The 23569-nt window shown below is 34.6% G+C and overlaps 1 protein-coding gene across 1 annotated transcript in view; it reads right to left on the bottom strand.

Moving 5' to 3' along the window:
• The window catches only part of RBKS (ribokinase), a 132204-nt gene that overhangs the window by 71778 nt on the left and 36857 nt on the right, over nt 1-23569 (bottom strand). The window contains exon 2 of the mRNA XM_074209809.1: nt 14499-14631. Within this exon, the coding sequence (XP_074065910.1) occupies nt 14499-14631 (133 nt within the window). The remainder of the gene's footprint in view (nt 1-14498; nt 14632-23569) is intronic.

The following is a 23569-nucleotide window of genomic DNA, read 5'->3' as shown; positions in this document are numbered from 1 at the left end:
CTTTGATACCATCAGGATTGAAAATTATGGAAAATTATGTCAAAATTTGATTGCTTGGGAAAAGCTCATTAGTATTGTATGTCCATCATGCTTGCCCAGGTTCTGAATCATGCTCTCATGATTTACCAGTTACCAATGGATTGAAACAAGGCTTGCTTTATGCCTTTTAGCATGTTGTTTTCAACCACATTATCAAACATCTTCACTGAGGATGAACACAACATCAAGGTCAGTGACCACACTGATGGTAAATTCTTCAATTTGAAAAGGCTACAAGTCAAGACTAAAGTGGAGTGTTGGTGCATGATTTTGTTTGCAGATGGTTTATGCATTCAATGCAGCCTCTGAAGCCGAGAGGCAACAAAGTAGGGATTGATTCTCTGCTGCTTGTGCTAACTTTGACCTAATTATTAACACCAAGAAAACACAGGTACTTCCATCAGTAACACCATACTATCCATATGGAGAACCATCAGTTACGGCAAAAGGAGAAGTCTTGAATACTATGGATAAGTTCACTTACCTTGGCAGTGTCCTTTCTAGGGAGGTACACATTAATGAGATTGATACACTCATTGCCAGAGCTAGCTCAGTATTTGGGAGGCTCCAAAAGAAAGTGTGGGAGAGAAAAGGTATTAGACTGACTACCAAACTGAAGGTCTATAGAGCCCTTATGCTGACCTCATTGTTTTTTGCCTGGGAACCTGGACAGTCTGCCATGCTAGGAAATTGAATCACTTCCATTTAAATTGTCTTAGGAAGCTTCTGAAGATCACCTGGCAGGATAAGATAACAGACGATGCGGTCCTTTTTTGAGCTAAACTGCCAAGCATTCAAATATTACTACAGAGAGTGGAATGATAAGTGCAGGTCACATTGTTTGAATGCCAGGTGCACACTTGTCAACAAGACTATTTGATGGAGAGCTCCTACAAGGCAAGCACTCACAGGAGGCTTCGAAGAAGCTATATAGGGTCATACTGAAGGTCTCTCTTAAGAACTTTGGAATTTATTGTGCAGCATGGAAGACAGGATCATCCACCATGGCATGTCCTCATTAGTGAGGGTGCTATGCTCTGTGAAGAAGGCAGAATCGAAGCAGTTCAAAGGAAATGTTAAGTTTAGACTGGAAACTAATGGATGGGTATCCACTAACTGGCAATGGTTGCATAAATTATGGTATATGAACATAATGGAATATAACTATTGTGCCATAAGATGAGAGTTTTAGAGAAAGCTGAGAAGACTTGTATGAACATATAGTGAAATGATCAGAACAAAGAGAACAATTCTTACAGTTAAATCATCATTGTAAAGACAAACTAGCCATAGTTCTAGAGAACTGATGATGGAACAGGTTACTCAATTCCAGACAGAGAGGTGATAGATTTCTTTTTGAACATGAACATGAACATCTTTTTGAAGATACTTTTTGAACATGACCAATGTTGCAAATTGCTTTGTTTGACTAAACATATCTATAATAAAGTAGCTTTTCCCCCTAATATGGGAGAGGTAGAAGGTAAAGAAAATAGAATTTTGAGAAGTTAAAAAATTGAAATTTAAAAGAAAAAAGAAAATATGAAAAGGAGGTCCTTAGAAGTCATATCATTTCATTTTATAGATTATGAAACTGAGGCCCAAAGGAATTTAAATGACTAGCTCAAATTCCCCCCCCTCCCCCACCATAGCAGAGCTGGGATTTGAATCTCTGACACAGATCGAGTGCAATGTTTTACAAGTTGGTAGAGAAACAACTTCTATATCTTGGAGAGTTCGTTGCCTCCTGTGTGTGCTGTTTCCTAGGAGAATGGGATTCAAATCCTACTCTAGAAACTTACTAGGTGTGTGATCCTAGGCAAGCTACAAACTCAAAGTCACAAACTCTCAATTTCCTCATCTGTAAAATGAGGGGGTTTGATTTAATGGCCTCTAAGATGCCTTTCAGTTCTACAGCCAATGATGTATGAACTATGAAATAACAAATAAGAATTACACATTTTCAAAGAATTTTCTGGCAAAAGGAGACATGTTAGATGTTGGAATATACTTCAGTATGTTTTGAAATGATTTCCTCTTTCTCCTTCCATGTTAGCAGTGCTAATTTGATTTATGGCCAAAGAACATATGAGGAGGAGGAGAGTACTCAAACAAATCTGTTTAGGTCTTGTGCAGGATGCCTGTGCAATCTTTGGGGATATTCACTTCATTTTTCTTAACCTCTGTAGGGGGTCTTCATGTTAAAATATCATCAGCAACCATCACAAGACTACCCTTGTCCATAACTCAGGTGGTCATGGATACCAAGCACCAAACTCCTGCAGCTATTTCATTTCATACTCTTGTGAATGTCATTACAAAAATATTGATGTAATTCATACTTCTTATTCTTATTCACAATTTCTTAGCATACATTTTCCCTTAGCTCAACATCAGTCGTTTTTCCACCAAATGGACTTTACATCATTACAGCTGGAATTCTGGCTTACTACCAGGTAGTTTGGTTTATAGAAGCAAATTAATGATGCCAAGGAAAGAGACATTTCATATCAGTTTATCTTGTACTCCATCTGTTCATTTCTATAATGAATAATTCTATGATTTCTTCTTTCCTTTGGAAATTTTTTATTTTTTATGCTGTGGTAAAGCAAGTTTATCCATTTTGGCTATTGAAAATAAGTGGCTTTTACCATTTCTAGGTCTATATCCCAAAGACATTCAGAAAAAAAGAAAAGGACCTATTTGTACAAACATATTTAAAGTAGCTCTTTTTGGGGTGATGAAGAATTGAAAATCAAAGAGATGTCCATCAATTGTGAAATGGCTAAGCAAGCTGTGATATATAATTGTAATGGAATACTGTTGAGCTGTAAGAAATGAAAAGTTGAATGATTTCAGAAAAAACCTGGAATGATTTACATGAACTGATACATGGTGAAGTGAACAGAACCAGGATAATGTACACAGTAATAGCAAATGTTATTACAATGCAAAACTGTGAATGACTTAGCTATTCTCAGAAATACAATGATTCAAGACAATCCCAAAGGACAAATGATGAAGTATACTATCTACTTCCAGATATTGATTCAATATAGACTGAAGCATGCTATTTTCTACTTTTTTTCATTATTTTAATTCTGAATCATCTTGTAAAAAAAGATTAATATGGATGTTTTACATAATTGCACATATATAAACTATATCTGATTATATATTATCTCAGGGAGGAGGAAGGGGATTAAAGGAGGAAGGGATAGAATTTGGAATTCAAAATTTTAAGTGAAAATGTTAAAAAATTGAGAAAAAATAAGTGGTTTTTGCACTGCAAAAATACTGTTGTTTCATGTAACAATAACAGTCTGTTTCATCATCAGTGGGGCAGAAATTATTGTGATTAAACAAATCAGTACTCTAGGTTGCCAAGTCCAGGCCAACTTGGCTAGTTTTAGGAGAAATTATATTATCTTATCCCTCAATGTAATCAGCAATGCTTGAGTTCTATTAAAAGAGCATAGAATGGATGCATAATCCAAAAAAAAAAAGAATTGATTTTATAAGTTCTAAGGTTGTACTTTATAAATATAAATATAAATCACTGCTCAATAATTGAATAGAACATTTATTCATTTATTGACAAAACCTTGATGACTGATATCTTTTGCTGGGAGATGGGGAAGTTACAAAGATAAATAAGCCTCAGGACCTGACCATGATCAGTGTGCAGTCTTCCTCGATGTCCCCAGAAATTAGTGTCTTTTCTCGCCAAAAGTACTTGTCTCGCCAAAGCCGAGAACATTGCCTGGAACAAAGCAGGCACTTAATAAATATGAGCTGAAATGTGATTTTGCTTTTTTTGTCTTGGTATCCTTTAGATCCAGAAGCAGTGAGGTGATGTGGTAGATATAGGTTTAACTTGAAATCAGGAAGACTTGAGTTCAAATCCAGCCTTCAGACACTCATTTGATGTGTGACCCTGAAACTTCTGTTTGCTTTAGTTTATCTGTAAAATGAAGATAAAGCTAGCACCTACTTTTCAGGATTGTTGTAAGGCTCAAATGAAATAAAACTTGTAAGGAACTCAACACAAGGTCTTAGACACTGTAGGTAGTATAAAAATGTTGACTAGGGGGCTATTATTGATATTTAGGATAATACTTGGCTTTCTACAGAAGTATTAACATAGTACTTGCTATACTGTAGGTAGTTAATAAAAATAAGCTATTAGATTTACTGACAGTTTGATTCCTTTGAAATCTTACAAATCTCCAAGCATTTTCTCATGGCCTAGAGTGAACATATCTTAATAGGGTATTTAAGGTCCTCCACAGTTTGCTCCCAATTCCCTCTAAACTGTACCTCTTTCTAATATAGCTATGCTGGCTTTTTCCTTCTTTTTTTTTTAATGAAATTTTATTTTATTTTTTCAGTAACATGCAGTGATATTTTTTCAATATTCATTCCTTTGCAAGTTTATGAATTCCGCATTTTTTTTATTAGATTTTTGCAAGGCAAATGGGGTTAAGTGGCTTGCCCAAGGCCACACAGCTAGGTAATTATTAAGTGTCTGAGGCCGGATTTGAACCCAGGTACTCCTGACTCCAAGGCCGGTGCTTTATCCACTACGCCACCTAGCCGCCCCAGAGTTCCTCATTTTTATATCACCCTTCTTTCCTCCCCCCACCCCTTGGTGGCAAATAGTCTGGTAAAAGTTGTACATGTACATTCATGTTTAACATAGTTATATATTACTCATGTTGTGAAAGGAATTAGAACTAAGGGGAAAGAAAAGCCAAGAGAAAGGAAGGAAAAACATAAAAGAAATTTTAAAAAAGTGAACATAGCATGACTATTGTTTTTTTTTTCTCTGAATATGGATGGTATTGTCCATAACAGGTCTCTTAGAGTTGTTCTAGATCTCTGAACTGCTGAAAGGAGCTGCATCCATTAGAGGTGATTGTCTCATAATATTGTTGTTAATGTGTATAATGTTCTCTTGGTTCTGCTCACTTACTCAGCATCAGTACATGTAATTCTTTCCAAGCTTCTCTAAAATCTGACCATTCATGATTTCTTATAGAACAATAATACTCTAGGCATTCATATACTATAACTTGTTCAGCCATTTCTGGATTGTTGAACATCTCCTCAATTTCCAATACTCTGCCACTTCAAAAAAAGTTACTATGAATATTTCTGAACATGTGAAACTTTTCCCATTTTTTTTTAATGATTTCTTTGGGATAAACTGGATCAGTTTACAACTCCAGCAACCTTACATTATTACTGTCCCAAATTCTCTTCAACATTGCTCATTTTCCTTTTCTGCCATTTTAACCAGTCTAATAGGTTATGATCACCTTATAGTTGTTTTAATTTGCGTTTCTCTAATCAATATTGTTTTGGAGCATTTTTCATATCACTATATAGCTTTAATCTCTCTCTGCAAGGCAATGGGGTTAAGTGGCTTGTCCAAGGCCACACAGCTAGGTAATTATTAAGTGTCTGAGATGAGATTTGAACTCAGGTCCTCCGGACTCCAGGGCAGGTGCTCTATCCACTGCACCACCCAGCTGCCCCATCAATGGTTTTCTTACTTTCAATTTTATTAATTTCTGCTTTGATTTTCAGAATTTCTAATTCGGTATATAATTGGGGATTTTTAATTTTTTCTTTTTCTAGCTTTTTTAGTTGCATGCTCAATTCATGTAAACATTTAGAGATAAAATTTTCCCTAAAAACTGCTTTGGTTGCATCTCATAAATTTTGGTATGATGTCTCCTTGTTTTCATTGTCTTAGATGAAAAATGTTGATTATTTCTATGATTTGTTGTTTGATCCACTCATTATTTAAAATTAGGTTATTCAGTTTCCAATTTTTGGTTTATCTTTTCATTCCCTTTATTACATATGATTTTTATTGCATCATGATCTGAAAAGGATGCATTTTATATTTCTGCCTTTCTGTATTTGATTGTAAGGTTTTTATGCATTCTCAGTTTTGGTTTAGGTGCTATGTACTGCAGAGATAAAGGTTTATTTTTTCATATCCCCATTCAGTTTGCTCCAGAGTTCTATCATAATCTAAGTTTTCTAAGATTCTATTCACCTTCTCAACTTCCTTCTTGCTTATTTTCTTATTAGATTTATTTATTTCAGAGAGAGGAGGTTGAAATTCCCCACTATTATAGTTTGGCTGTCTATATCTATCTCACTATAATTCATTTAACTTTTCCTCTAAGGATTTGGATGCCATGCTACTCGATACATATACATATACATACATATATATATATATATATATATGTTTAATAATGATATTACTTCATTTTCTTATGGTGCCTTTTAGGAAGATATATTTTCCTTCCTTATCCTAATTTAATGTGATCTATTTTTGCTCTTGCTTTATTTGAGATCAGGATTGTTACACTGAAGCATAATATATGCTGCTTCAGTCTTTTGCCCTTTACCCTGCATGTGTTTCTGTGCTTCAAATGTGTTTCTTGTAAAGAACATGTAAGATTCTAGTTTTTAATCCATTCTGCTATCTGCTTCTGTTCTATAGGAGAGTTCATTCCATTCACATTAACAGTTAAGATTACCAACTTTGTATTTCTCCTCCATGCTATGTTTCCCCATTTATACTTTTTCCTTTCCCCTTATCCCTCCTCACCAATGATTTGCTCTCTCTCTCCTTTACCTTTTCTTTTTAATTTTAACCTTAACTTTTACTTTTGCCTTCTCTTTTATCACTTACTTCTTCCCCTACTTAGATTTAAAAAAAAAAATTTTTTTTCCCTACTTAGATTTTTAAACCCAATTGGGAATGTATGCTATTTCCTCTTTGGGCCAAATCTGTGAAGAGTAGGATTATATAGATCATTGTGCACTTCAAGTGGTGTTATTTATCTTCTAATGTCTACCCTTTCTCTAATGTAATCTTTCTTATGCTCCTTTTATCTGTCCTGATTGAAATACAATTCTCAAGGGTTGATTGACTAAATGATAAGCAACTTTGTCTTAGTCATTGTCCAAGTACACTCTCCTCTTCTGTCCATTAGAAATATACTTCTCAAGAGTCATAAATGACATCAAATTATATACAATTCATTCCCTTCCCTCTTTTCAAGTATCCTCTAGTCACACAATCCTCATGCGCTAAAGTATGAAGCAAAGCAAAATCATTTCATGAACCATTTATATTCTAAGTACAATCCCTCTAATTGTAGCTAACTATCAAGTAAGGCAAAATTAGTTCATGATCTATTTATGTCTAGTCTCTCTAAGTATATTTCTCCTATCCCTATAATACTTATAACTATAGCACTACAACCCTTGTTAACTTAAGTAGGGAATAAAGTAAAATCACTTCATGATCTATGTCCAGCCTAAGTATATTCTCTCCCTCTGTCCCTATTGTATTACATCCCTTGTTAACTAAAGTATCTAGTAAAAGTAAGATCACTTCATAATTTAATTATGCCCTCTAAGTACTCTCCCTCTTTCACTTGTAATCAATATCACTTCATGACTTGTTTATACTCATATCCTCTAAGTACAACCCTTTAACTCTATTTAACCCTCATTAGTTAAGATATTGGCTAAAGGCTCAACATTTTCATAGTCATCCTATATATCCTCTCTCTAAGTATGTTTCTAACTATTCTACGAAAAATACAGTTCTCAAGAGTTACAAGTATTATCTTCCTTTGTAGGGATGTATACAGTTTAATGTTCTCAACTAGCTATTTTTTCCCCTTGATCTTCAAATATAAGACTCAAGATCTCTTTTTTATGCATCTCTTGAGGCTTGTATTTGAAAATCAAATTTTTCTTTTCAGTTCTGGTCTTTTTACCAGAAAATTTTAGAGGTCCTATCTATATCTATCTTTCCCTTTGAATGAACATGCTGAATTTTGTAGGATAGTTAATACTTGGTTGTAATCCAAAGTTCTTTGCCTTCCAGAATATCATATTCCAGACCCTCCAATCCTTTAATAGAGAAGCTTTATAAGTCTTGTGTAATTCTGTTTGTGGTTCCTTGGTATTTAAATTGCTTCTTTTTGGCTGCTTGCAGTATTTTCTCCTTTAGATGAGAATTCTAGAATTTGCCCATGATATTCTTCAAGTTTTTATTCTGGAATCTCTTTCTAGAGGTGATTTGTGAATTCTTTCAAAGACTATTTTTGTCTTCTTCTTCTAGGATATTAGAATAGTTTCCATGATAATTTCCTGGAGGATATTTTTCAGGCTTTTTTTTTGATCAAAGATTTTGGGTACACCAATAATTCGTAAATTATCTCTCCTGGATCTATTTTTCAGGTTGTTTGTTTTTCCTAAAGGGTACTTTATGTTTTTTCTATATTTTTCAGTCTTTTGGTTTTGTTTGTTGGAATTCTGGCATCTCTTAGAGCTGTTGGTTTCCATTTATCCAGTTCTAACTTTCAGGAATTATCTTCAGTTAGCTTTTGTGTTTCCTTTTCCAGTTGGTTAATTTTAATTTTAAGTGAGTTGCATTCCTTTTCTATTGTTTAATTTTACTCTTTGATGTATTATATCCTTTTTCTATTAGTCATTTTAACTTTTAAAGGAATTGATTTTTTCAGTAAATTTTTCATAATTCTGAATAGCTCTTATTTCTTTTTTCCATTTTTCTTCTTTCTCTCTTTTGTTTTTTTTAAATGCTTTTTTGAGCTCTTCTATGAGGTTTTAGATTTGAGGTCAATTCATAAACTCCTTTGAGGCTTCAAAAATGGGCAATTTGTCACTGCTTTTTTTTCTGAGATGGCATTTTTATTGTCCCTTTCTGAAAAGTAGCTTTTCATGGTTTGCACTTTTTTCTTTTTTGCTCATTTTGATAATTGAGCTCTGCTCCTGAGCTACAGGGATTATAATCCCAAATTTTTTTGTGCTAGGATAGGGAACAGGTCCCTGACTCATCACTTGTCAAGGTGCTGACTAAGTAGCCCAGACACTGCCTTTGAAGTGGTTTGTTCCCAATCCAGTCCCATCTGTTGCCCCAGCATAAGGGCTTAGACTTTGCTGGGATTGGGACCTTCTCAGTTAGCCTGCTATCAAGGTGGCTTGCTGACCTAGGACCTGAATTACACAGTGGCTAGGAGTCTCCCACTGACTTTCCCATTCTCCTGCCTACTCTCTGCTATAGTTCTCTTTTACCCTCTAAGAGACTGATCTTTATTGAAGATCTTACACAATATTTTGAGTTGAGAACTTAGTTTATGCCTTTTTTTTTGTTGGATATATACCTTTAAGGTCTGTAAAAGGCATCATTTAAAGTTGTATTAAAATAAACTCTGAGAGTGTGCTAGCTTCATGCCACCATCTTGGCTCTGTCCCAGAAGTTTGGCTTTTTTTTTTATCACTTGAAAACAACTTTAAAAGGCATAAGCCTAAAGTTGCAGTGGATAGAGCACCAGCCCTGGAATCAGGAGTACCTGATTTCAAATCTGGCCTCAGACACTTAATAGCTATGTGACCTTTGGCAAACCACTTAAGCCCATTGCCTTGCAAAAAACCTAAAAAAACAAACAAAAAAAAAGGCATAAGCCATAGCTTCCTTAGACCATCCCTTTTTTCCTTCAGGCCTAACCAAATCCAGCTAGTGCTTTAATGCCCATCTTAAGATTCTCCTCTCCACTGGAGCCTTCTCAGATCATTCTAGCCCTTAGTAATCTCTTACTTCTTCAATAACACTTATTGACACCTCATATACAAATCTGTATTGTCAGTTAGCTTTTTATATGAATGTGTCATATCTCCTTAGTTAGGATGAGGACTCCCTGAAGGCAGACTATGACTCATCTTTCATACCAACAAAAAGTTTAATGGAATATATCCTGGACAATAAAAACTTTTTGATTATTTGATCTTGAACAATTCAGTTGAAAAATACATCCTAAGACATTCTTGTAAAATTAGATTTCCTTCATTTGACTTCTTCATATTACATGTGTTTCATCAAGTAGGGAGATGTGAACTCTATTATATTAATCACAGATTAATAAAGTTATACCTCAGTAATAGCTAAAATGATAATTGTATAGCCTGTAAATCACTGAAGGAATCCTAGGGAGAGAAAAATGTTGCAAGCAATAGGGAATTGAAGGTTGGCAGTTCAGAGAAGTTTCAGTAAAATCTGCAGTGTACTGAATTTGTTCTTTCCATCTTTTTCCTAAGGAAAAAAAATCAATCAAGTCTTATCCCCATTAAAGATGGATAAATCCATTTTTAAACATATCCCAAGGTATAAATATACCTTCAAATTTCACCAAATGCAAACATGGAAGGGAACAAACCTTTCACTTTTGGCAAAAATGTAGGTTCTTATGGTTCAATTTCAATTCATTTTAGAAAAATGAAGAGAAATGTAAATTAACAGTTCAGTGTATCTTTTGTTTGTAGAATAGTCTGAAAATGTTTATCATGGCAAAAAAAAAAAAGGTTTGTCACTCCTCATACCAGATGGAAATAATTTAAAAATGAGAGAAACACCAACTATTTGGCTAAGTATCTGAAAGCTTTGTTGCTGAAATTAAATTTATCCCACTATATTCAAAATTGTTTTGTTTAATTATCACCTCTAGGAAGATGATTGCCAAATTTATATATCTAGTCTTTCTCTCTCCTGACTGAACCCCATTCCTCCACCAAATCCCTGACAAGTCTAACTTGACACTCTAGACATCTTAAGCCCAAGCTAAACAAAGTTCATTACGTTTTCCCTAAAACCTTCCCATCTTGGGAATCTCCATATTTCTATACCAGATATCAAACAAATTAATCAATCAGTGAACAATTAAACCCGTTGTGCTAAGCATTGGAGATAGAAAGAAAGTAGTCTTTCTTTCCTAAGGAGCATACATGTATAGAAACAGATATGTAAACAGAAAGAAGATAACAGTAAAGGTGAAAATTCTAGAAGCTGAGAAGGTCAGGAAAGACCATTTGTAGAAGGTTATATTTGAACCAAGCTTGTAGGAAGCAAAGGGGAACTCAGAGACAGAGGTGAGGGGTAGAGTGCTTCTAGAATAGGGGTAAAAAACAGTTGGGAAACATGGTGACAGGAAATGGAGGATTGTGCACAAAGAACAACAAGTTGGTTGAATATTCTAAATAACTGGATGGATTGCAGAATGTGTGAAAGGGAGTAAAATGTATGATGACTAGAAATGCTGGAAGAGACAGATTATGAAGAGCTTTAATGCCGAACAATGCAATTTAAATTTGATATTGTAGGTAATCAAGTATCAGTGGAGTTTATTGAGAGGGGAAGGTCAGACACATTTTAGGAAAAGTCACTTTGGCAACTTAGTGGATATGGAGAGATGTGGGGCAGGGAGATCAATTAGAAAGCTATTATAATAATTCAGGAGAGATGTAGAGGACCTGAACCAGGTTAGAGTAGATAATAACATGAAGAGAGAGAAGAAGACATATATAATAGGTATTGTGAATGTAGGAATAAGATTTAACAATTAGTTGTATATAGGGAATGTGTAAAATTTAGAAGTTAAGGTAAAACTGCTATTGTATTTGCAGGTGACTAGAAGGATAGTGGTGCTATTAACAGAAATAGGAAAGCCTGGAAGAACAGAAGGTTCATGGGGGGAAATTTTTGAGTTCTGACTTGGACATAGTGAGTTTGAGATAATTAAGTAATTGGTGATATGAAACTATAGCTCAGAAGAGTAGGGTTAGATAGATAGACTTGGAAATCATATACACAGATTTAATCAATTAGAGGGCTGTTGAAACTATGAAGTGATAGTAGAGAAAGAAAATTGAAGAGGACCCAGAACATACCTTGGAGACTCCAAAGTTAATGGGTGTGACATGGATGAAAACCCAGCAAAGGAGACTGAAGAACAGTCAAACAGATTGGCAGAGAATCAAGAAAGAGCAGTGTTAAAAAAACCTAGAAATGAAAGAGAATACAGGAATTAAACAGGGAGAGGTCAGAAGAATAAAGACTAAGAAAAGGACATTAGATTTGGCAATTAAGAAATCATTGGTACTTTTGAACAGGGCAATTTCAAGTGAATGATGAGGTTAGAAAGTTAGAAAAGGGAAGGAAACAGAGGTACCTAATTTAGATGGTTCTCATAAAAGGGCATGGAGGAGGTGCAGCAAATAGAGTGCTGGGCCTGAAGTTAGAAAAATTCATCTTCATGGGTCCAAATCTGGCCTCAGACATTTATTAACTGTTTTACTGTGGACAAGTCACTAAACCCTATTTGCCTCAGCTTTCACATCTGTAAAATGAACTGGAGAAGAGAATGACAAATCACAACAAAAAACTGAGAAACTCCAAATGGGGTCATGAGGAGTCAGACACAATTGAAAAATAACTTAATAGCAAGGAGTTTAGCTAAGAAATGGAGTAATAAACATAGTATAATAAATATAGTATAAATATAATATAGCATAATAAATATAGATAAGATTTGGGTGTATTTGTAGGCTGTTAGGAAGGAACCAGTAGAGGGAAACTAGAGATTAAAGAGAGTGGGGATGATGGGAGGGCAATCTGTTGCAGAAGACAGGAGAAGATAGAATCAAGGGTGCATGTAAAGAATTTGGCAAGGAAAAAACAGATATCTTATTGTCTGATCTTGTTATCTCTTATACTCTTTGTTTCTTCCTTAAGGATATTTCTCTCTCATCACACTCAATTTGGATCAATGTACAACATGGAAACAAAGTAAAGACTGACAGATTGATTTCCGTGGGGGGGAAGGAAGTAAGATTGGGGGAAAAATTGTAAAACTCAAAATAAAATCTTTCATAAAAGAAAAAAACAATTTCAGGAAAAAAAAGAATTTGGCAAGGAGAAGGGTCATCTCTTCATGACAGACAAAAATGGAGGAGATATTAGGGAATTTTATCAGTGATATGAGATAAAGACAGTAGAGGAGAGAGTCTTGGCAAATAGTTCTCCCTTATTCTTTCTCCTTTCCCCAAATCTGAGCAGGAGTCAGTCAATTAAGCATTTACTGCTTACTATGTGCCAGGCAATTAAAAAGAAGCAAAAGACAATCTCTGCCCTTGAGGAGTTCATAATCTAATGAGGAGAGACAACATACCAACAATTATATATATATATAAAAAGAGATATACATGTTAAATAGGAAGTAGACAACAGAGAAAAGGCACCAGAATTAACAGAGATTGGGAAAGGCTTTCAATAGAAGGTGGGATTTAACACTAGCTGTCTACTGGAATGGAGATGACTCAGTGGACAGAATGCTGGACTTTGAGTTAGGGAGATTTGAGTTCAAATTCAGTCTTAGTCTGAATTATGAGCTGTGTGCCCTCTCTGTCTACCTTAGTTTCCTCCACAATAAAATGGGGATAATAATAGTACCTATTTCCCAAGATAGTGATGCTCAAATGAGATATTTGTAAAGTGCTTAGAACAGTATCTCCCAATAGAAGATGCTATATAAATGGGGGCTATTACTCTTATTATTATTATACCACCAAAATAATTTCTGAATATATCCTTTTCTCTTTATTCATATGGCTACCATTCAATTTCAGAACCATATCATTTCTACTTTGGAGTATATAACAGCCTTGCAAGTCGTTCCTCTCTTGCCAATCCTTTTCCTTTTCAAATCATGATTCATATTGATGTAGAAGGGACATTCTGGGTCTTTACCATGTCTTTCCCCTAATTAATAGGCTCCACTGGCTCCCTAATACCTCTTGGATCAAAATGCAACTTCTCTATTTGGTATTTAAAAGCTCATCTTAATTTGGCTCTAGTTTACCTATTATCCATCATGTTCCATGCTCTTGAAGACTTTCCCTCATGTTTAGAATGCACTCTTCCCTATAAGAGACCTTTTAAAAAATATCCCTAGCTTCAAGTACTTCCCTTCCAAAAATAATTACCAAGTATTTGTTTTCTATCTATTTTCTATCTACTTATATGTGTAGATGTTGCTTCTCTCTTAACATGTAAGCTTCTTAAGGGCAGGGACCATTTGGATTTTCATTTTGGTATCTTAGTTTCTAAATACAGCAATTATTATTCAGCAGGGATTCATGCTGGATTGGGTGCTGGATGGTCCCAGGCATCCTTCTCTCTCTACCTGTATAACAAGTTACTTTATTTCTCTGAGGCTCATTTTCCTCATTCTTAAGATGAAGAGAAGGTGAACGTTTTTTTTTTTTGGCTCTAAATCTATGATCCTAGGGGCTTAATAAATAATTGCTGTTTAATTGTGAAATTAAATAAAGAAATAAATAGAATTGTTTAACTGTGGAAATCCATAGGAACTCTACCAACGTTTCTCATACTCAATTTAAATCCTGTTCCTGAGATTATAAAGGCAGTGGATCTTGCATAATTTGCGCTTGCCATAGAAACCAATGATGATAAAATGAATGAAGGGCTTTGAAATATAATTATTTCAGATATGAAAGCAGAATACTTGGCCCATATAAATCTCTCTATTCTCGCTTACACTTACCTTACACACTATGGAAGTCTTGGCTCCAAGTCGGGCTGCTTGCACACACTGGTTGGCACCTTTTCCTCCAAAGCCAATAAAAAACTTGTGTCCATGGATGGTTTCTCCAACTTTGGGCAGACGAGATGTAAGGCTATTATAATCAAGAAAGGGAAAAAACCCAACAGATTGGACATGGATAACAGAAATGGCAATTAAATTGTTCAGAAGAGAAAAACAAACTTTAAAAATGCTATGTTCAACTATTAATATTCTTTATTAAGTCTTTTCTGATTAACCCAGATCAATTTTTCTCTCTCTGAACTTTAAATACCATTTATACCTATTAGATCTATATGGTGTGCTATATGAGATTCCCATAGAGCTGTTTTGCTCTTGAATTTCTACTTCTAACCCCAAGCTTGCCATCAATTTGCTCTACTATAAAAAATTCTACTAATTAGATATTTTCTGTAGTTATTAATCATGATACTCTTTGTAGAAGGGTCTCTCCTCATTCATTCCTCAGTGTGAATTAGGGCAATATGATTTTCTTCTGATTCAAATCTGACATAATTACAAGAAATTGGGATTAGTGTTAGGAGCAGGAAAGATAACTAATTTTGAGGTATGGAGGATCTGGAGGGGGAGGGATCGAGGAAAAGGAATAGAACAAGGATGAAAATGGAAACTTTTAACTAGTCTCTAATATCTGATAGCAAGTACTCTAAGAGCACAGAAAAAAAAGTTTAAAAAATCATCTTTATTTTAATTTTTGTCTCAGGCAGGGTCCTTTTTTTTCTAAGAATACTTTTGGTATTTAGTTATATGCTACTGCATACATTCTATAACTGTATTTCTTTATCTCTAACAGCTAAGGATGCTAGATTTTTTGAAGGCAGAAAGTACTCAATAAATGTATTGTTGTTGAGCATCTTCAGCTGTTTTGTTTCCCCCTCCTCCTCCTCCCCCCTCCCCCCAGACTAGACAATGCTCAATGGATAGTAACAGTCTATAAATACTTGTTTGAATGACTAGCTTTGCCCTTTCCACTTTATGCTGCCTTACCAAAGTCTGATCTCACTAGTAGGCAAATACATTATTCTCTTCCCTGCCAATTCGGGGCTTTCATCATGTTTCGCCTTTTCACCAAAATTAGCCTCTTTCCATTTCATTTCCTTGGGGCTAGGTACTTTCTGGGGTAACAAATAACAAATCTAAAAGAGATTTTAGAACCACAGCAAAGAGCACTGTACACTGGCCATTTTGTTCAAGCTGCATTTGGAGAGGGATTCTTCCTTATAAAATCAATGTAAAGTAGTTGCCTTGTCTCTTCTTGTGGATCTTAAGTGAGCTGTCAAACTACAATGTCTTTCTGCTGTGTCTACATACCAAAAGAGTCAAATGTTTGATGGTAGCTTTCATAACCTCCTAAGTTCCTTCTTCTCCTGATTATATACCTTCAGCTCCTGCAGGTGATACTCATATAGCATGGCCTCCAAGTTGCCAATGCCCTTTCTAAAAGAGTGTCAAGAAGTGAATATAATACTTCAGGTCATATAGTAAGATTAAAGCAGGGTCCAGTAGGAATAGCACATGTGGGGAGACCATGATATGCTGGATACAAGCCTTGATAAGGGGTATGGGCTTAAGTCTCGGATCAGTAATAAAGTGTATACTGTGTAATCTTGTACAAATAATTTAACTTCTGTCTCAGTTTTAAAAATAAGGAGGTTGGACTATCAGGTTTTTTTTTTTAATCATGGGGTCCATGAACTTTTTAAAAAGTATTTTGAAAAATATATTTCAATATAATTGGTTTCCTTTGTAATCCTATGCATTCTAAAACATTCTTCTGAGGAGGGGTCCATATCTTTTACCAGAACTCCAAAAGGGTCCATGATTTAAGAGTTAAGATCCCTTGGATGAGACATATTTAAGGTTCCTTCCAACTGCAAATTTTTGATTTAATGACTTTTCTAAATTCTGAATATTGTGCTTCCATTAAGTCAGTACAGGATTTTGTTAGTTTCTTGGTCACATCACTGTTGACTAATTGAGTTTGCAATTTATTAAATTTCCTATATAATTTTTTCAAATGAGTAGTCTAGCCAAAACTTGTTTTTTTATCCTTATGTAATTAATTTGCTTAAACCCAAGTTTTGTACTTTATATTTATCTCTATTAAAATTAATCTTTTTTTTTCTGAGGATAATAGCTCTATCTATACCTTTAATTCCATTCCTTTCCATCACATTTGGCAGTTTGCCCTCTGGATCATCCCTTAGCTCATTTTTACCTATTAGATTCTAAATATTTGTATAGGATTCCTCATTGTTAAAGTATACAGTCATGTACTTACCCACTCATGTCCTTTCCTTTTTTAATAGAAATTTTATTTATTTTTCTAATTACATGCAAAGGTACTTTTTCAAAATTCATTCATTTGCAAATTTATGAGTTCCACATTTTTCTATAACCCTTCTTCCCCCCCCCCCCCTTGGTGGAAAATAGTCTGGTAAAAGTTGTACATGTATATTTGTGCTTTAACATATTTACATATTAGTCATTTTGTGAAAGAGGAATTATAACTAAGGGGAATTAAAAAAAACAAAGAAAGGAAGGAAAAACATAAAAGAAGTTTTTTTTAAAAAGCGAAGGCAGTATACATTTAGAGTCTGTGTATTTTCCTCTGGATGTGGAAGGCAATGTTCATAGCAGTCTCTCAACTTGATCTCTGAACTTGTAAGAGGAGCTGCATCCATAAGAGTTGATCATCTCACAATGGTGTTGTTAATGTGTACAATGTTCTCCTGGTTCTGCTCACTTCACTTAGCATCAGTTCATGTAATTCTTTCCATGCTTCTCTAAAATCTGACCATTCATTTCTTTTAGAACAACAGTATTCCATAACATTCTTATACTCTAACATGTTCAGCCAGTCCTCAGTTGATGGACATCCTTTCCGTTTCCAATTCTTTCACACTACAAAAAGAATTGATATAAATATTTTTGAACATGTTCAAGTTTTTTCAATTTTTTATGTTTTTTTTTTGGAATATAGACCTAGTCCTGGGATTGCTGGTCAAACAATATGATCAGTTTTAATGATCTTTGGGCACAGTTCCAGATGGTATTCCAGAATGACTCCAGAATGACTAGAATAGTTCATAACTCATCAATAGTACATTAATGTCCCAATTTTTCCAAAACCTCTCCAACATTGATCATTTTCATTTTTTGTCATTTTAGCCAATCTGACAGGCGTGAGATGGTACCTTAGTTGTTTTAATTTGCATTTCTCCAATCAATATTGATTTTTTTATAAGACCATATATAGCTTTAATTTCTTCATCTGAAAAGTGCTTATTCATTTTTTAAATTTTTTTTATTTTTTTAGGGTTTTTTTTTTTTTGCAAGGCAATGGGGTTAAGTGGCTTGCCCAAGGCCACACAGCTAGGTAATTCTTAAGTGTCTGAGACTAGATTTGAACTCAGGTACTCCTGACTCCAGGGAGGGTGCTCTGTCCACTGTGCCACCTAGACGCCCCACCTATTCATTTTCTTTGACCATTTATCAATTCGGGAATGACTTGTAATCTTATAAATTTGATTCAGTTCTTTATGTATTTTAGAAATGAGTCCTGTATCAGAAACAGTAGCTGTGAAAACTGTTTCCCAGCTTTTTGTTTTCCTTCTAAAACTGGCTGCAATAGTTTTATTAATGCAAACCCTTTTTAATTTAATATGGTCAAAATCATTCATTTTGCAATTGATAATGTTCTCTATTTCTTGTTTTGTCATAATTTTTTCCTCTCTCCATAGATCTGACAGAGTATTTCATGTTTTCTTAATTGGTCTATTTTGACTTTATTTTGGTATAGGGTGAGAATGGATCTATACCTAGTTTTTGCTATACTATTTTCCAGTTTTCCCAGCAGTTTTTGTCAAAAAGTGAGTTCTTATCCTAGAAGCTAATATTTTGGATTGTCAAATGGATTACTAACTACATTTTCTATTTCTTCTTTTGCACACTATTGATGACTACCGTTTTATAATGAAATTTTAGATCTGGTACAGCTAGGCCATCATCAATTCTCTTGGTATTTTTGACCTTCTGTAAGTTACTCCTGATTAATTTTGTTACTAATTTTTCTAGTTCTATAAAATACTTTTTTTGGTAGTTCAAGGATGGCACTGAATAAGTAATTTAATTTGGGTAGAATTGTCATTTTTATTATATTAGCTCAGCCTAACCATAAGCAATTGACATTTCTAATTGTTTTGACCTGACTTTGTGTAAAAACTGTTTTGTAATTATGTTCATATAGTTTCTAGGCTTGTCTTGGGAGGTGGATTCCCAGGTATTTTGTTATCTGTAAGTTACTTTAAGTGGAATTTCTTTTCTCTCTTGCCCTTGAACTTTATTCTTCATATAGAAATTCTGATGATTTATGATTTAATATATATTATATAATATATATTTGTGATTTATTTTATATTCTGATACTTTGCTGAAGTTGATTGTTTCAAATAGTGTTTTAGCTGATTTTCTAGGGTTTTCTAAGTATATCATTTTATCATCTGCAAAGAGTGAAATTTTTGCTTCCTCAAGGCCAATTCTAATTCCTTCAATTTCTTTTGCTTCTCTTTCCTGCTAAAGTTAACATTTCTAATACACTACTGAAAAGTAATGTGATAATAGGCATCCTTGTTTCACCCGATCTTAATATAAATACTCCTGTTTTATCTCCAGGACATATATTGCTTATTGATAGTTTTAGATAGATACTGCTCATCATTTATTTATTTATTTTTAGATTTTTCAAGGCAATGGGGGAAGTAGCATAGTTTGGGCATAGTTCCAGATTGCGCTTTAACATATTTACATATTAGTCATTTTGTGAAAGAGGAATTATAACTAAGGGGAATAAAAGGCCACACAGCTAGGTAATTATTAAGTGTCTGAGGCCAGACTGGAACTCAGGTACTCCTGACTCCAGGGCTGGTGCTCTATCCACTGAGCAACCTAGCTGCCCCTCTCTAGTGTTTTTAAATAGAAATGGTTATTGTATTTTTGTCAAAGGCTTTTTCAGCTTCTATTGAGATAATAATATAATTTGTTAGTTTTATTATTTATATGGTCAATTATATTGATTGTTTTCCTAGTATTGAACCACTTCTGCCTTTCTGGTATAAATCCTACCTAGTCATGGTGTATATATTATTCTAGTAATAACTTCATGTAATCTCTTTGCTAAAATTTTATTTAAAATTTTTGCATCAATATTCATTGGGAGATTGATCTATAATTTTGTCTGTTTTGGCTCTTTGTGATTTAGATATCAGCACCATAATGCCACATTCCTTTTCTTGAGCTTGTCTTCTCAAAAACTATCATTCTATATAATTTCTTCCCTTCATTGCTAAACTCTCAGGAAGACGAATATTTAATTTCTGTTTTAATTTCCTCACTTTCCACCCCCTGACTCATCCCTTTTTTTCTGGTCTCTGATTCTAGCACTGTGTTAAAACTGCCCTTTTACAGTTTCTTAGAGAGGTCTCTTTAAAATTGTCATTGCTATCTTTGATTGCTATATCACCTTCATTTTCCAATATATTTCCCCTCCCATCCACAGAGTCACTTTCTTATATCAAACAATAAAAAAGAAAGAAAAGCTAAGCAGTAAAACTCAAAATCAACCTAGTCCAATAACATATATAGTCTTCCACACTCATAGCTTTTGATCTTTTTAAAGAATGGAGGGGCAGCTAGGTGGCGTAGTGGATAAAGCACCGGCCTTGGAGTCAGGAGTACCTGGGTTCAAATCCGGTCTCAGACACTTGATAATTACCTAGCTGTGTGGCCTTGGGCAAGCCACTTAACCCCATTTGCCTTGCAAAAACATAAGAAAAAAGAATGGAGGGAGATGCATTCTCATATCACTTTAATGGAGCTAAGCTTGGTCATAGAGTTAATTTTAATTTTTTTGTTCTTTTCATTTATATTATTATAATCATTGTTCATATTGTTTTCCTGGTCCTTCTTACTTTATACTTTACTTCAGAGAAGTCTTCCTGTGGATCCTCCATATTCATTATTTCTCACAGTCAAAAAAGAATAAAAAACATTCCATTCTGTTCAGGGACCACAATTTGTTTAGTTATTTTCCAAATGATGGGCATCTATTTTGATTACAATTCTCTATTGCTCCAAAAACAGTGCTACAGATATTTTGGAATGTATGAGATATCTGCCTAGTGATGGAATCTACTTGCAATGTCTTAATTTCTAAAGATATCCTGGCTCTATTCATGTGCTATGCTTCATTTCTATCTCCTCATTAAGAAACCATTCTGAGGCCCTATTTTTTCCTCTCACTGATGAGTCCTGAGCTTGTACAACCACTTTAGAAGGTGCTCTAGATAGGCTTGCTTCACTTTTAGTAGTCCTTACTCTAAAGACTTCTCATCACTTAACAAAATCCTTGCCCCTCTCTTCCTCACCCTTTCCCTCCAACTCCATTTATGTATTGCCCTTCCCCATTAAAAAAGTAAGATCCTTGAGGGTGGAGATTGTCTTATTTGCTTGTAATTCTATCTTCAGGGCTTATCATAGTGCCTAGTATACAATCAGTGCTTAAAAAATTCTATGTGTGTTTTATATACATATATAAGTATGTGCATATACAAATATATAATTCCTACTTTCTTTGCTTCTATGATACTTTCTTCTGATTCTGCTCATACTTGATTAATCTTAATCTTTGCTGATCCTTTAACTCTCATTCCCTAAGTGTTTCTCTCTATATTTGAGAATACTAATAGACTTTATGATCCTTATCTGGATATTCTGCTAGCAGCTTAAATTCAGCATTTACAAACCAGAATTCCTCATCTTCCTCTGTAAACCTCTCCCTCTATCATTTAACTTCTCAATTTCTTTTGACTGTATTCTCATCCTACCAATTATCCAGGTTCTTTGATTCTTGCCTCTTCATGTATAACCTCTAATCTGTTGTCAAGTTTTTTTTTAATTCTAATACCACAATATATCTAATATGTTTTCATTTTATTCACTTTGCCATCTGAACTTCTTGTCTGAACTTTAATTATGGTAACCTCCTAATCTTCCTTGTTTTTTTAAATTTTTTTTTAATGTTTTTGCAAGGCAAATGGGGTTAAGTGGCTTGCCCAAGGCCACACAGCTAGGTAATTATCAAGTGTCTGAGACCGGATTTGAACCCAGGTACTCCTGACTCCAGGGCTGGTGCTTTATCCACCGCGCCATCTAGCCACCTTAATCTTCCTTCTTTTAATCCCATTTCTTTTTCAATCCATCTTCCACACAACTGAAAAATTAATATCAATGAGGCACAAATCTGAGTGGGTCACTTCTTTGATCACAAACTTTCAGTGTATTCCCAAACGTTAAATAGGTAAATAAGACAACTATATGAGAACAAGTAGTTTTAGCTCATACACATCAAATTGACAAAGATAATAAGAATTAAAGGGAATAATTTTTTGAAGAGGTAGGGAAAGACACACTACCACACACCTTTGGGGAGCTCTACACTGACACTTACTAAGTGTCTATCATGTTCCAGGAACTGTGCTAAATGCTTTATAAATATTATCTCTTTTGATTCTCACAAAAATTCTGGGAGACAGTTGCTGTTATTATCTCTATTTTTCCATTTGAAGAATCTGAGGAAAAAGAGGTCAAGTGACTTGCCCAAGGTCACAGAGCTAGTGAGTTTCCAAATCCAAATTTGAACTCAGGTTTTCCTGACCCCAGGCTCAGCTTTACTGTACAACCTAGCTGTTCTGGAAAAATATTTGGAATAATAGTTAAAAATATTATTAAACTGTACATCTTTTTTGACTCAATGATAGACTTAAGGGGTGTATAGGGTATTCAGTACTAGAACCTCTGGAGGTAGGATTTGCTGAGCCCTTTTCAAGAATGCTCAGCCATCTTTGGGTTACAACCAGGATGAAGGTAGTTGACAGGCTTCCAACTCCTTTGTTAGGAGGATGGGGGGGATGTCTATTCCAAGCATATGAAGAATTTTCCCAATGGAATGGGTATCTGAGAACAATTTGTTCCAATGGCCATAAGGGCAGCTGTAGCATGAAGTGTGGAATGCTTAAAGCTTAGTTAGCCTGACCTATGGCCAGTCATCTTGACTTTTGTCCTGCCCTTAGACTTTGATGACTCAGGAAGACTGAGTAAGACCGAGGACTTTGTACAATTTTGTCTTATTTAAATCCAATTCACTTGCAAGTCAAGCCATCACTGTGATATTACTGGTTGTCTTCAAAAACAAAGGACAAACAACTACAGACTACCAGGTGTATACTTCAGAGAGATCAAATCCAGAAATAAAGGTGTCATATAGACAAAACATATTTTTAATACAATTTTTTTGTACTATCAGAGAACTGCTTTCCTTTGATTGAAGATTGAATAAATTGTGGTACATAATTGTATGAACATAATGGAATATTATGTCATAAGAAATGTATATAAAGAATTTAGGGAAACAGGAAGATGTATAATATAGAGTAATGTAGGCAGAACAGTTTGAATGACCACAATAAACACATTGCTTATATGTCAGTTATCCTCAACCTAGTTTAGCCCATCTCAGAACTGGATGAATCAGGTAGACTCCAAAGGTAGATGAGCATTCATGAAAAAGGCTCATGGTCTTCCACCATATTCTTTGGGTTATAACTTAAAGACTTCAGAATTCAGATCACTGTAGTGACAAATTGTGACTCGACAGGGTTAATGATGAAGTGGGATATCCACCTCTTGGCAAGAACATCAACCGAGCAGAGAGGTGGTGAATAGGCTTAGACATTTTCAAAAAAAGATAAAGTCTACACATGGAATGTATTTATTTTATTACAAGGGAAAGTTTTGTTGGTGATGGTGTTGAATGACATCTTTTTTAAAAAAAAAATCAAAACACTTAAAAAACTTCAGTGACTATTGTGTTTAGAATAAAATATAATTCCCTAGCTTGATGCTTAAAGCCTACAATGTAGCTTTTCAATGCCTTGACTGAAGTCCTGTATTCT

Source organism: Macrotis lagotis, chromosome 1 (assembly GCF_037893015.1).
Source record: "Macrotis lagotis isolate mMagLag1 chromosome 1, bilby.v1.9.chrom.fasta, whole genome shotgun sequence".
Classification (NCBI taxonomy): domain Eukaryota; kingdom Metazoa; phylum Chordata; class Mammalia; order Peramelemorphia; family Peramelidae; genus Macrotis; species Macrotis lagotis.
Note: the sequence above shows the minus strand (reverse complement) of the source record. Positions and strands in the feature narration are given on the sequence as shown.